Genomic DNA, 14,083 nt, shown 5'->3' on the forward strand with positions numbered 1-14,083 from the left:
TCAGATGTGTTGATTGTTAATGTTATTTTCATATATTTGAACTATGTTTTTGATCAAATACTAAATACAGGCATGTAGAGGGAGGGAGGGGCAATGGGATATTTTTAAACTAAATTGGAAACAGACCAACTTTTGGGCAAAACATTATAATAAAAACTGTTTTCATGAACTGTTGCCACTATAAAAATGAAGCAGTGTCATTATTCTTCAAATACATCCACATTAAAGGCCTGTTGGAATCAATGTTTTATAAATGGTACATGGACTCAACTTATAAAACACTTTATAATGAGGAACCAGTCACCCATTCACTCACACACAGGTGTACGCAGACACTGGAGGAAAGGAGGGTGAAGTGTCTTGCCCAAGGACACAACAAGAGTGTGTGTCAGTCTCAATGACTGAATGACTTGCTTTACTTTGTGGCTACAGCGTAAAAAAAAAGATATTTTTTCATCCAAGTTTAAAGTGATTTGACTGGACTGGATCACAGACTGGACGGTCTGTGATCTTGGCCCGTCTGCTGAGGGATCCTTCGGCCCTGGGTCTCTATAGCCTGTCCGTCCATGGGAGTGGATCTCTCCTTCTGTGGTTCTCCCCAAGGTTTCTCTTTTCTCCTGCCGGGTTTTTGAGTTTTTCCTCGCCGTGCTGGAGAGTCTAAGGACGGGGGACGCCCACGCCGCTCATCGCTACCTCCTATTGGACATTATGTTTGCCTGGATTCACCTGAACTTTTGTCATATTTATTGCCTTAATGTTTGGTGCAGCTGTGAGGCCACTTCTGTTGTGATATTGGGCTTTACAAAACCATTAAACTCGAAACTTTATTTATAATGCACTTTTCATTCGAAGGAATCTCAAAGTGCGACTTTTAAAAACACTATAAAACTACACCAGATTTAAAGCTTTCCTAAATAAAGATGTCTTTAGTTCAGCTTTAAATGAGTCCAGACTCTGCACTCCTGAGCTCCACACGGAGGCTCGTCCAGAACCTGGTGCAACTGAACAAAAGGCTCCATCACCCCTGGGCCTGGAGGAGCCGCTGGACCATCTCAGGGCACAGGTGAGAGCGATAAGTTCTTATGTTTGATGGACCACGGCCGCTGATGCTTTTATGGGAGAGTTTTGTATTGAATACAGAGTGACTGGAGAGTCTAGAATCAGATCGATCATTTATAATGTAAGAAATGATTGCCTGAGTATTGTTGTATACATTGTTTTTTTTTTAACTAGTGACTGGGTGTGGCCTATTGGCTTCCTCTTCTCCCATGCACATTTTTCGTATAATCTCATTTACATGAAACAAACTGTTAGTCGTCTCTTTCAGCTCAAAGGAACTACGGTCTAATCATTTCCTCAAAGGCTTCGAGAAACAAAAACATGGGCAGAAGAAAAGACTTTGAGCCATACGGACAATGTGACAAGTTTGTGAATCAAATCACCGTCAGAGGGAAAAGCATTTGGACATTTTCTGTTAGGAAGTTTCATTAACCTTCTCTCCCGTGGAGCTGCATTAGCACCTGCTCCAACTGACACAACCCAATCCTCCAACATGAACGTGACCCGTGTCAACCTCAGGCATTTTCCTCAATCATAAACTAGGAAAAAAACAAATGTGTTGCTTATTTTCGCAGCACATTGTAATAAACTAAAGTCTTGAATGAAAGCCAGACGCCGTGGTTATTTTGTACTCAAACGTTTATTCCGTTCCACCTGAGGCGGCTCAGTTGGCGTGCAGAGCCTTCCAGCGGGTCAGGGGGCCTCGGCTCGGGATGTACTTGACTCCGCAGCCGTCGGGGATCAGCCTCTTCTCCGCGAGCATGTCGTCGAAGTCGGTGGCGTTGAACTTGGTGAAGCCGTACTTCTTAGAGATGTGGATCTGGGAACGAGAACAGAACAGGTCAGCGGTTTCAGAGACTTTACTACAGATCATTTTAGCAGCTCGTATGTTCAGCCTCGAGGTCAAAGTTCCAGTGTCGGACGCTGGTGTGTGAACGAGTGAATGAAGAGCGGGTCCTTGAGTGGCTAAAGGTAGAAAAGCGCTTTACAAATGTGGCCAGTCATCTATTTAACCTCTTAACTCCCGCCTGAACCGAGGGGATCTTTTTCCTCACGTCAGATTTTTTTTCCATCATTTTCTTGTTGGGTATTCAACTCATTTTTGTAACAGTCATTTTTTTTGTCCATTTGTCTTGTCAAATTTTTGTTAAACTATTTGTCAAATCTTTTTGGTCAAATTTTCATCACATTTTTGTAATTTTTTTGTCATATTTCTGTCATTTTTGTCAATTTATCAAATTTTTGTCATTTGTCACATTGGTGAAATTTTTTATCACTCGTGTAATTTTTGGTCAATTTTTGGTCATTTATTCGACCATTTTTTGTCAATTTCTTGGGACATTTGCCACTTTTTCATCAATTTTTTGTCACTTTGTAATTTTCACTTTTGTCACATTTCCATCATTGTTTGTCTCAGTTTTGTTGCCATTTTCACAGCGTTTTTCCCTTTTTACCCCAGTCCAAAAGCTTCTGGAAAAAAGCTGTGAAAATAGCAACAAAACTGACGAAAACAATGATGGAAATGTGACAAAAAAATGAGAAAACATTGACAAAAATGTGACGACAAAAGTTGCAAAAATGAGTTGAATACCCAACAAAAAAATTACGGAAAAAAGAAATCTGATGACGTGAGGAAAAAGATCCTCTCGGTTCAGGCGGGAGTTAAGAGGTTAAGGAACATGCATCGTCAAGAGCAGGGGAGGAGTCTGTAAATCCGCCATGATTTCCCCTCGAACAAGGAGGAGTCGTCTCAGTTTAACGGTCTATGATCCATACATACACCAGAGCTGGAATTTCAGCGTTTAACACTTTACAGATGTGTTTCTGCGATGAGAAACAGCCCCTTCCTCCCCCTGACTTGAGATCTGGTCATTCGAAAGTGATGATCAATAAGCTTAACCCCCACCTGAACACATAACAGTTGTATAAAACACATAACAGTTGTATCAATGGTCCCTTAAAGGCCTCAGCACTTCACAGCTGAGGTCATACACAACCAGAGAGTCGCTGTCTGCAGCCTTTGCACACCGCCCCCTCACCGCAGAGGGGCCGGTCGGCTTAATAAGCTGCAGAGCCCGGCGTGTTCAGGCTCTACGGAAACGCTCGTACCTTCTGGCGCCCGGGGAACTTGAACTTGGCCCTGCGCAGAGCCTCCACCACGTGCTCCTTGTTCTGGGCCTTGGTGCGCACGGACATGATGACCTGCCCGATGTGCACGCGCGCCACGGTGCCCTGGGGTTTCCCGAACGCACCGCGCATCCCGGTCTGGAGCCTGGAGGGGACAGGACACACTTAGTTTCTTCCGCCTTTAACTGTTAGAATCTACCTGTGTGTTTGAGACTAACAGGGAAAACACAATCTGTCCAAAACTCAGGGTGCTGCTCCTGCATTAAAAACTCTAAAAGGGGCAGTCAGTCTATATTCTTTAACCTCTTACCACCCGCCTAAACCCAATGTGTAACACCTCATTTGAAAGCTAAGACGCACAAAACTGATCTTTTCCTCGCGTTGTTACCGTGTTGTGTCACCTTTATGTTTCTTTTTTGGTCACATTTTTGCCGAGTTTGTCATTTTTTTTGCAGAGTTTGTCACTTTTTTTTTGTCCCATTTTGGTTGCTTTGTCACATTTTTTGTTGAATATTTGTCACATTTTTTGTTGAATTTGTCACATTTTTTGTTGAATATTTGTCACTTTTTGTTGAATTTTTGTCACTTTTTTTGTTGAATTTTTGTCACTTTTTGTTGAATTTTTGTCACTTTTTGTTGAATTTTTGTCACTTTTTGTTGAATTTTTGTCACTTTTTGTTGAATTTTTGTCACTTTTTGTTGAATTTTTGTCACTTTTTTGTTGAGTTTTTGTCACTTTTTGTTGAATTTTTGTCACTTTTTTGCTGAGTTTTTGTCACTTTTTTGTTGCGTTTACATCCTTGTTTTCTTCTCATTTTTTTGTGGCTGTTTTGGTGCTTCTTTCCCCAAGAAGCTTTTTGATTAGGGTTAAAGCCAAACTGGAGGGTGGGAGTTAAGGGGTTAGAATCACCCAGTAAGCAATTATACTTTATATTTTACGCGGATTAGCCTGAATATATTGCTTTCAGAAAACACTTGAAGGTTTCTCTTGTTCCTGCATCAGACGAAGCTTCTAAAGCAACTACAAATGTTCCAAAAGTGGAATTTAAAGGATGTACATCAGGGTTTCAATGCAAAAGATTAACATAATTCTATAAGGTTTGTAAACAGGGGAATGAAGGGAAATTGTGATATTCAAAACCAAACTGGACCAAACAGGAAACTCTTGAGCAAAAGATTGTGCAAACTTTTAGTTTGAACTGCAGCTGGATTAGTTTTAAAGAAAAAAAAAAGAGTTTGAAATTATATTAAAGAGAATCAGAATGCACAACAATGACATTGCTCAACTTTTTTCTCAAAGAAATTAAGATTTAATGCCAGTTTGAATCCAATTTAATGCTTTAACAACTTAAGGCTTTAATTCTGGGATAATAAATTTAATGACAAACTGGAAAAAGTGCAATCTTAACACCTAAATGTGCTTGAATTATTGGAATTTGTGCCGATTGAGTCTTGTCAATGGAACAAGAATCATTTTTCTTACCTTCATTTCAAGGGTTTTTGTCTTTAAGTGTTCGAGGTCATTGCTTTTACTTTTACTGAAAATGTTTGTTCAATTAGCAGTGATATTTCCCGAAAGTCCAAATCTGCTCAAAAGCAGCATGAAATGTCTTAATTCAAACACTTTAAGCCATGTTTTTCTAAGATAAGGCATTTTTTTCCGGTGTGAAACCTTTCAGGAGGAGTAAAGTAACCTGTGAGGAGCTGGAGGTTCTAGAGTTGACTTTTGTTCACATTATTAAGTCGATAAAGACCCATGGAGACCTGGTAGACTCCAGCTCTCTCCAGACACTCACACGAGTTCACGGGGCAATGCCAGGTTCTTTACAGTAAACTAGATCAGCGAGATCAGTCTATACAAACAGTCAATAAAGGTTGTTCTTGCCTATCAGCTCCAGCGCACGATAACATTTTGTTGATGCGGATGACGTGGAAGGGGTGCAGCCGCATGCGGATGTGGAAACCGTCCTTCCCGCACGTCTTCACCATGTACTTGTTGGCGCAGATACGAGCCGCCTCCAGAGCTGAAGACAAAAGAAAACTGTTCAGACGAGGTCGGCAAATAATGGACTTAAAGAGGACAGCGGACTTTTGAAACGAAGATTAAAAGTGCAGAGGCTGAGACGGGATTCATGTTTACTGAGCCAAGTTAGACACAAAACTGGTACAAATCTGAACATCTTTTTAACAGGAAAACGTGGTTAATATGATCAGATCAGTAGCAGAACATCAGAGTTTAAGATCTGCAGCCATTAGTGTTTCTTTAGATATTTCAGAAATGTCGTTCACCTTCGGAAGAGAGCTGCTCATATTCATCTGAGACCATGTGACCGCACAGAGGGAACTCATCCACTTTCGCCTTCTTCCTGCCCAAGTCGAAGATCCTGATCTTAGGATCTGCAAACACATAAAGAGCGTAAGAGTCGTCCATCTCACACAACGTCATAATCACAGAAGTAGCAACACAGTTTCTACAGGCGGCAGCAAGACCAAATACTTTTAACCTGTTACCGTCCTCCTGATCAGGGGGTCAGAGTTTGTTAACCCTAATCCCGATATAACTGGGGTTAAGAACGGCAAATGTAAGGCAAGCTGTGTTTCACTCAGATCTCATGCATATTTTTAGAAACTAGAAGGTCTTAGCTTTCACATTAGGTACTAGGGCTGTAACTAACGGTTATTTTGGTTACGATTAATCGATTAGCTGTGAATGGTGTATGAAACTTTTATTTTTTCATTTTTTTATCAAATAAAGGTAATGTGGCATCACTTGAGGACATTATTATTATTCTTTATTTATACAGGTGGTCTCTTGAGACTCAATGTCTCATTTGCAAGAGAGACCTGTTAAAACATACAAGGTAAATAACAGTTAAGACAACAGTGGAACGATTAGACCAGGGGTGTCCAAAGTGCGGCCCGGGGCCAAATGCGGCCCTCAGACCAATTTATGGTGGCCCTCGGCCTTAGCTGTGTAGGTACACATCACCAGAGATGGTCCTTTTTATTTGAAATGTAATAATTCAATACAATTCTAACCTAATAACTAACATTTTATTGTGCAACAGAGCTGGCATGAAGGTTTTAAGGTTAAATAGAGGTATGGGGCACAATTTAAACCTCTGCTAGTCGAAGCTTTTGCGGCACTAACTACTGATCTACGGCCCTTCACCCTGTGTACGCTTCAGTATGCGGCCCCCCATGAATAAAGTTTGGACACCCCTGGATTAGACTATAACACAATCCTAAGAAAATGTGTAAAACTTAAAAATAAGAGCAGACACATGGAGGAAACTCCTTTACAAGGGATTTAAACTGATGGAAGGTCACGAGATTATCCACATAAAAGGTTTTCTGTGCCTCACAGAATATATCACCATGTTGATGAAGTAAACTTGGAGTATTTGAGGCTCTAAGTGCCAATTCTACTTTATGATTGGATGAGACACAGACTGATAATGATGAAATGTTCAATGTACAAAACACTACAGACCCTAACTTGAAAAACAAAGGTTTCCATCCATAAAATAAAAAATGTTTATGTAATTTCTTTTTTAAGTCTGTGTTTCTAGAAAACGATTAATCGATTACTAAAATATTCTACTACTAAACTACTTCAATAATCGATTAGTTGCTTCAGCCCTATTAGGCATCACACTGGCATATCGGCTGTAAACTCTCCAGCCAATACGCTTTGAGATTTGGATGCAAAATAAACTATGCATATTTCATTTTATAAGATTTGTTAAGATTCAAACAGGAATGAGCAGAAAACTGTATTGGGAACAAAGGGGAAACTTTAGAGCAAAAGATTGTGTAAAATTTCAGCCAAAACAGATCGGTGCTCAATGCATTGAACATTTCAACCAGGTTTGGCAGAGTTCTAACCCCCCCCCGGCCCACACCCTAAAACCAGCTCTTCCCCCACAATAAAATGTTACTTTACATGGTTATGCAACTGTAGAAATATGAAAGGTACCATCTCACTGCACCAATTCAACAAGAAGCCTGAGGGCGATTAAAAATGGGTCTGAGGGTCACACTTGGGAAACCATTATAGATTACATGTTTTTGACAAATGTAGTAAAATAAGAGCAACGTCATGGTTGTCTCTCAAATAATTGTATTTAATTTTCTTTAACGGAGGCCGTCCTTCTGTGGACCCACCACCTGCCCCCACGACCCGGAAACAGAAGTGGAAGAAAATGGATGGATAATTATTTGACGCCAATTTGAGTTCGATACAATGCTTTCTCATGACTTTAAGAACTTAATTTTGACAAAACTAATGCTTTAGATTAACCTCTTAACTCCCGCCTGAACCGAGAGCATATTCTCCAGTTCAGCTTTACCCAAATCCTGTAGGCCAGTGTCACACCTCATTTGAAAGCTGAGACCTACAAAACTAAATTGATCTTTTTCCTCACGTCAGATTTTTTTTCCATCACTTTTTTTCTTGGGCAGTCATCTCATTTTTGTCAAATTTTCGTGACTTTTTTGTCACTTTTTCATCGAATTTTTTAGATTTTTTTGTCCATTTCTTTGTCACTTATTCGTCAAATTATTCACTTTTTTTTGTCAAAATCTTATCACTTTTTCGTCCATTTTTTCCTCACTTTTTTCACATTTTCATCCTTATATAATCATGGTAATCAAAGTTCATATCATAAAGTAATTGAGTGGAGATTTGACATTAGATCCAGTTATTTACAAGGTTTTTTTTACAAGGCTTCCCATAATCTCTTTTATTAATTAGGACCTCCCATTCAAAGTCTAACAGGCGACATGTCCTGCACTCAAATACAAGACAAACCCTTTCTGCTTAATACAGTTGTATCAATGGTCCCTTAAAGGCCTCAGCACTTCACAGCTGAGGTCATACACAACCAGAGAGTCGCTGTCTGCAGCCTTTGCACACCGCCCCCTCACCGCAGAGGGGCCGGTCGGCTTAATAAGCTGCAGTTCATTCACGTTAACACGGACACTCACCAGGGACGCCCCTGCAGAAGCGGGACTTGGGGTAGGGCTTGTTCTTGCAGTATCGATAACTGTAAACACAAGATTTCATAAGACAAATATTCTTCCAGATTTAACAAACATTGTGAGCTGATGGGGCAACTACAAAGTCAGCAACTAAAATATGTTAAGAGCAAGAAATTGGGCTGGGCAAAGCATAGAGTTCCTGAATGTCCAGTTACCATGGAGATCCGCCATCTTTGCAGCTGTTAGCATACATTTCCATAGACTAACATTAGCTAAAAACAGTATAAAAAGTGGAGAAAAAAAACAGTGGAACGACTCTGTTAGCTGCTGAGACACTGCTGGTAAATACATCTAACTCACTGTGGTGTCTAAGTGTTTTAATGTGAACGATAACTCCAGTATTTTAACTTTTAAAATCTCCGTTAGTTTACAATGGCTGCTAATCCCATAATGCTTAGCGATATGACGTCACATTCCCGAACTCTATTGAACTAAAATGTCTAAAACTCGAAAATAAAGTTAGGCTTAAGTTGTGAAAAACACCAAGTATGAGTCTTGAGTTAACAGAACAGGCAATTCAACCGCATTAACTATTTTAATGCTTTCATATTTAATATATAAGCCTAAAATGTCTAGCTTTAGCCCATTAGACCTATTATTACAGGCTACAAATGAAAACTAGCACGCATTGATCTGATTGAGAGAAAATGTCCTTCTTTACTTTGAATATAGTAGTAAGTTACGAGTTTAACTTATTAATTGTCTTGTAGAGTAAATACTACGCTGACAGGAAAGGCTAAGGGTTACTGTGCATCTAATTATACAATAGAAATATTTTTTCTCTCTCAAACTTGGCTGTAAATACGGTTTAAAGTGACGCTAGCCCGCAGTTAGCTTTGCCCGTTAGCCTGTTAGCTTCTTCGTGATTCCATTAGTATGTATTGCTTTCAAGTTACAAAACGGTTTTCTGTCCAGGGGGGAGATGAAAGACCCTCCAATCATCCCATAAACACTTGTATTGCCCCCACAGGGACTACGAAACGGATTTATTAAGGTAAACACGTTACTTAGTGCTGCTTTAAATCTACGCCAGTTGCTAATGCTAGTGTGACATTATGACAGTTCTGCTGAGTCAACCGCGAATAACAGCACTTTCCCTAAAGACTGCGGTTAAAGACCTGCCAAATACTCTCTTAAAGCCAATAAATGTTTGCTAATATGCTCATAATGATTGAAATCGTCAGTGGATGTGCGTTTGTGGCCCTGCCGGTTTGCTAGCGCACATGGCGGGCACCGCGCTGCCATTTTCCCGGAGCCTCGGCCTAAACATTAAACTGAGAATAAAGACTCACCAACGGGCTGGACGGCGGCCCATGGCTGCGATCTGGGGAATAACACACAGAGAAACGGGTACGGGTTAAGATCAGCGGTGGAAAAGGGATTTAAATGCTTCAAATGTGTCGTTTTATGCAGAGCGGAGAAAACGCGCTGCGGCCACGCACTCACCGAATGGAGGAAAGGAAGTGTAGGAGACTTCCGCCGCGTCATAACGCACTTCCGCCGCGTCTGAACGCACCGACGTAAGCGATAAAACACATTTATAAAATAAAATTAATTGATAAAAAATATTGTACTGGTAATAATTGCGTTAGTGGATATTGTTTTTTGTTTTGAAAATAAAATTAAATTGCGTCTTATTTTTTAACCTCCCTTAACTCCCACCTGAACCGAGCACATTTTCTCCAGTTTGGCTTTACTCCAGTCCAAAAGCTTCTGGGAAAAAGGTGTGAAAATAGCGACAAAACTGAGACGAAAACAATGATGGAAATGTGACAAAAAAGTGATAAAACATTGACAAAAAAAAAAATTGATGAAAAAGTGGCAAAAATGTCACAAGAAATTGACCAAAAAATGACCAAAAAATGACAAAAATGTGACAAAAAACAAAACAAAAATGTGACAAAAATTGACCAAAATGTAACAAAAAATGACAAAAATTTGATAAAAAACTGATGGATTTTTTTTTTTTAAATATGACAAAAAATGACCCAAAATGTGACAAAAAAATTACAAAAAATTGACAAAAAATTACAAAATGTGACAAAAAATGACAAAAAAATGACAAAAATGAGTTGAATACCCAACAAAATAATGATGATGAAAAAAAATCTGATGACGTGAGGAAAAAGATCCTCTCGGTTCAGGCGATTTTTATTACATTTGTTATTACATTTACATTATTACATTTGTTCACATTTTTGTAATTTTTTTGTCAATTTTTTGTCATTTTTTGTCAATTTCTAGTGACATTTTTGTGACATTTTTGCCACTTTTTCATCAATTTTTCGTCACTTTTTTGTCACATTTCCATCATTGTTTTCGTCTCAGTTTTGTTGCTCTTTTCCCACCTTTTTTTCTAGAAGCTTTTGGACTGGGGTAAAGCCAAACTGGAGAAAATGTGCTCGGTTCAGGTGGGAGTTAAGGGGTTAAGACAGCTGTACTTAACTGAGTCTCCACTAGAGGTCAGTATTGCACCACTTTCCACTGAGTCTTGACCTAACCTTCATTAATCACTCTGTAAAACCTTTTTTTTTCTCCTCTTTTGTTCACAGTGAGCTCATTGAGGCCGCTCGTGTTGACGCAGAACAACTGTTGCCTTTATATTGGAGAATGTGAGGAATGTCCATCATTTTTACCATAATAAGATTTGTTCATCTTAGGACAGAGTTATGAATAGTCTGTCGGGAATGTCTAGACTCCATGTTTTATGCCTTTGTTCCTCGATGAACATGGGCACGTTGGTGTAAATGATAGAGCTCCTTTTCTTTGAACTTATTTATAGAGCAAGATTGTGTTTATTTGACCTTTTGCAGCTGGAATGATAAGTCGTGCCCCAGACGGTGAGTTATATTCACGAAGTTATTTATGAACCGAGCTGTTTTAATCTAATAATAAGAATCTGCTGCTCAAAAGTTCAAAACGTCATTGTTTGGTTCTCTGTAGTTATCATGTGGTGAGGAAAAGTCTCATTTCAGTGGATACAGGACCAAAAAAACTTCTTTTTTGAATAGGTTTGAATCCTCTCCATCCCGGTGGCCTCTACAAGGTGCTCCAGGGCAAGTTTGTGTCGTGGAGGGGCCATTTTTTCATCAGCAGTTCACAAATATTCGACTTTTGATCATTATATATGACTTAATGTGGTGCTTTTGCCAGGAAGTGTTCAAATAATCCATATAATTTCCACATTTTAGATTACACCGCATTCCAAATTATTATGAAAATTGTATTTCAGTGTCAAAAAGGTAAAAAAGAAAAAAAGCTTTCAATGAAATGGATGGTTTTGTGTCTCAGGGCTCTTTGAATCGCTGATTAATCTCAGAGAACTGGGATGATTAGTTGTCAGTTTAAGCCCAATTAAGAGAAAAAACTACTGAAAAAGGACAAGACCACAATTTCCAAGCGATATGGGAAAGAAAAAGGATCTCCCTGCTGATGAAAAGCGTGAAAATAGTTGAATGCCTTGGTCTAGGAATGAAAAATCTTCAATAATTCACAAAAGCTGAAGCGTTATGATCATACAGATAAGAGATTTGTGGCTGATTCAGACACAGATAAAGGCACAAAATGGACGGTTTCTGCCAGACAAACACATCAGATTAAGAGAACAGATGCTACAAAACAACAGACAGGTGTTTGAAGCTGCTGGTGCCTCTGGAGTCTCCCGAACCTGAAGGTGTCGGACCCTCCAGAGGCTGCAGTTGTGCATAAACCTTCTCTCCGGCCTCCCCTAAACTGTTCATTGAAGCTGAAACAGAAACGACTGCAGTGGGCCCTTTTAGACTCCCTGAAGGTCTGAAAATGACCTCTTTCTGACTGACCATCGTCTTCTATGCTACAAAAAGAAGAGCCGTGTTTTCCTGAACAAAATCCTCTTCATCATGACAACGCACCATGTCCTGCTGTAAAGAAAACCTCTGCATCACTGGCTGCTATGGGCATAAAAGGAGAGAAGCTCATGATGTGGACCCCCTCCTCCCCTGACCTCAGCCCTATTGAGAACCTTTGGAGCCTCAAGCAAAACATCTATGAGGGCGGGAGGCAGTTTTCATCCAAACAGCAGCTCTGGGAGGCTATTCTAACATCCTGCAAAGAAATCCAAGCAGAAACTGTCCAAAAACTCACAAGTTTAATGGATTTAAGAATTTTGAAGCTGCTCAAAGAAGGTCCTATGGTAAAATATAACTTGACCTTTTAAGATGTTTTTGACTTCAGTAAATATGACCTCCTTAATGACCATTTTCAGTTAATTAGAAGCTTTAAAATGTATTGAAACTATGAGTTGCATAATAATTTGGAACGCAGTGTATACCTGATCACCTTTTTGGTCTCGGATTTATGAATATTTCTTTAAAAAATCCTTTTGAGGACCAAAGGTTTTATGCTGAAGGGCCGGGTTTGGCTCCTGGACCTGACATTGCCTTCCCTTGATTTAATATATATTTAACATATGTTTAGAAAGGGTAGTGTTATAGTAGAAAATATCAGTACTTTGATTTCAAACTCTTTCCAGATACAATACAAAGCATTTTATGGCCCATTTTTCCATCTGAAAGTTTAATCGTCCTCAGGGATCATGAGCTGAACTAATAAGACGTTCCCTGGACAGATAAAAAACAGTGGACCTGGAGTTTCCTCTCTCCGTTATCAGGCCGGTGCGTCTGTTTGTGTGGATCGTGTCCAGAGTTTCCTGAATGAGCTCACGGGGGAAGGACAGAGGTGCGGAGCTGACCGGCCGCCGCCAGATTCAAATGAGGCGCTACAACGCTGCTCTTCAGTCGAGAAGCTTTTAGATTTGGGTAAAGCCGGACTGGAGAAAGTGTGCTCGGTTAGGAGGTTAAGCTCTTAACTCCCATCTGAACCAAACGTATTTGCTCCAGTTCAGCTTTGCCCAAATCTGAAAGCTTCTTGACTGGCGCTCACAGCCTATAGGCCAGAGTAATGGTGCATTTGAAAGCTAAGACCACGTTGTTGCCGTGTCGTCACTTTTTTGCCGCATTTTTTGTCGCATTTTTATCACTTTTTTGTCGCATTTTTGTCACTTTTTTAATCACTTTTTTGTCCATTTTTTGTCGAATTTTTTCACTTTTTTAATCATTTTTTTGTCACTTTTTGTTGATTTTTTGTCACTTTTTTGTCACTTTTTTGTAGAATTTTTGTCACTTTTTTGTCTAATTTTTGTCACTTTTTGGTAGCCTTTTTGTTCCTTTTTAGTCACTTTTTAATCACTTCTTTGTCACTTTTTTGTCACATTTTTGTCGCATTTCTGTCACTTTTTTGTTGCATTTTTGTCACTTTTTTGTTGCATTTTTGTCACTTTTTTGTCACTTTTTTGTTGCATTTTTGTCACTTTTTTGTTGCATTTTTGTCACTTTTTTGTTGCATTTTTGTCACTTTTTTAATCAGTTTTTTGTCACTTTTTTGTTGCATTTTTGTCACTTTTTTGTCACTTTTTTGTCACTTTTTTGTCGCATTTTTGTCACTTTTTTGTCACATTTTTGTCATTTTTTCGTCACATTTTTGTCATTTTTTTTTTTGCGTTTACATCTCGTTTTCATCACTATTTTGGCACTTATTTTCACTTTTGATAGAACTCAAACTTGTGAAAATGCACTCACTTCAGGTGGAGTTAGGAGGTTAAAAGAAAGTTGATGGATTTCATCTTTCAGTGACTCCGCAGATGGTGTTTAGCTCAGCGCCTTTACTGACCGTCCTGACGGCCTGTAGGACGCCAGGCAGGGTTGCCAGATTCTCAAAACCAGTATATCGTACCGAGCTTGCAAAACTATCGTATTTCAGCACAAACTATGGTACACTATAAATATGCCAATAGCGCTGGAGAACCTGCGCCAAACAT

At 39.4% G+C, this 14,083-nt stretch overlaps 1 protein-coding gene across 1 annotated transcript; it reads right to left on the reverse strand.

Moving 5' to 3' along the window:
* Positions 1-1,680: 1,680 nt before the first annotated feature.
* Positions 1,681-9,658, reverse strand: rpl10 (ribosomal protein L10). The gene is made up of 6 exons (XM_079581347.1): positions 9,522-9,658; positions 8,176-8,234; positions 5,476-5,583; positions 5,072-5,210; positions 3,169-3,331; positions 1,681-1,879 (listed from the first exon to the last, which is right to left on the reverse strand). The coding sequence occupies exons 1-6, from the start codon at positions 9,542-9,544 to the stop codon at positions 1,724-1,726; spliced, it is 648 nt and encodes a 215-aa protein (XP_079437473.1). The 5' UTR covers positions 9,545-9,658; the 3' UTR covers positions 1,681-1,723.
* Positions 9,659-14,083: the final 4,425 nt, after the last annotated feature.

This window comes from Gobius niger (assembly GCF_951799975.1).
Source record: "Gobius niger genome assembly, chromosome: 22".
Taxonomy (NCBI): Eukaryota; Metazoa; Chordata; class Actinopteri; order Gobiiformes; family Gobiidae; genus Gobius; species Gobius niger.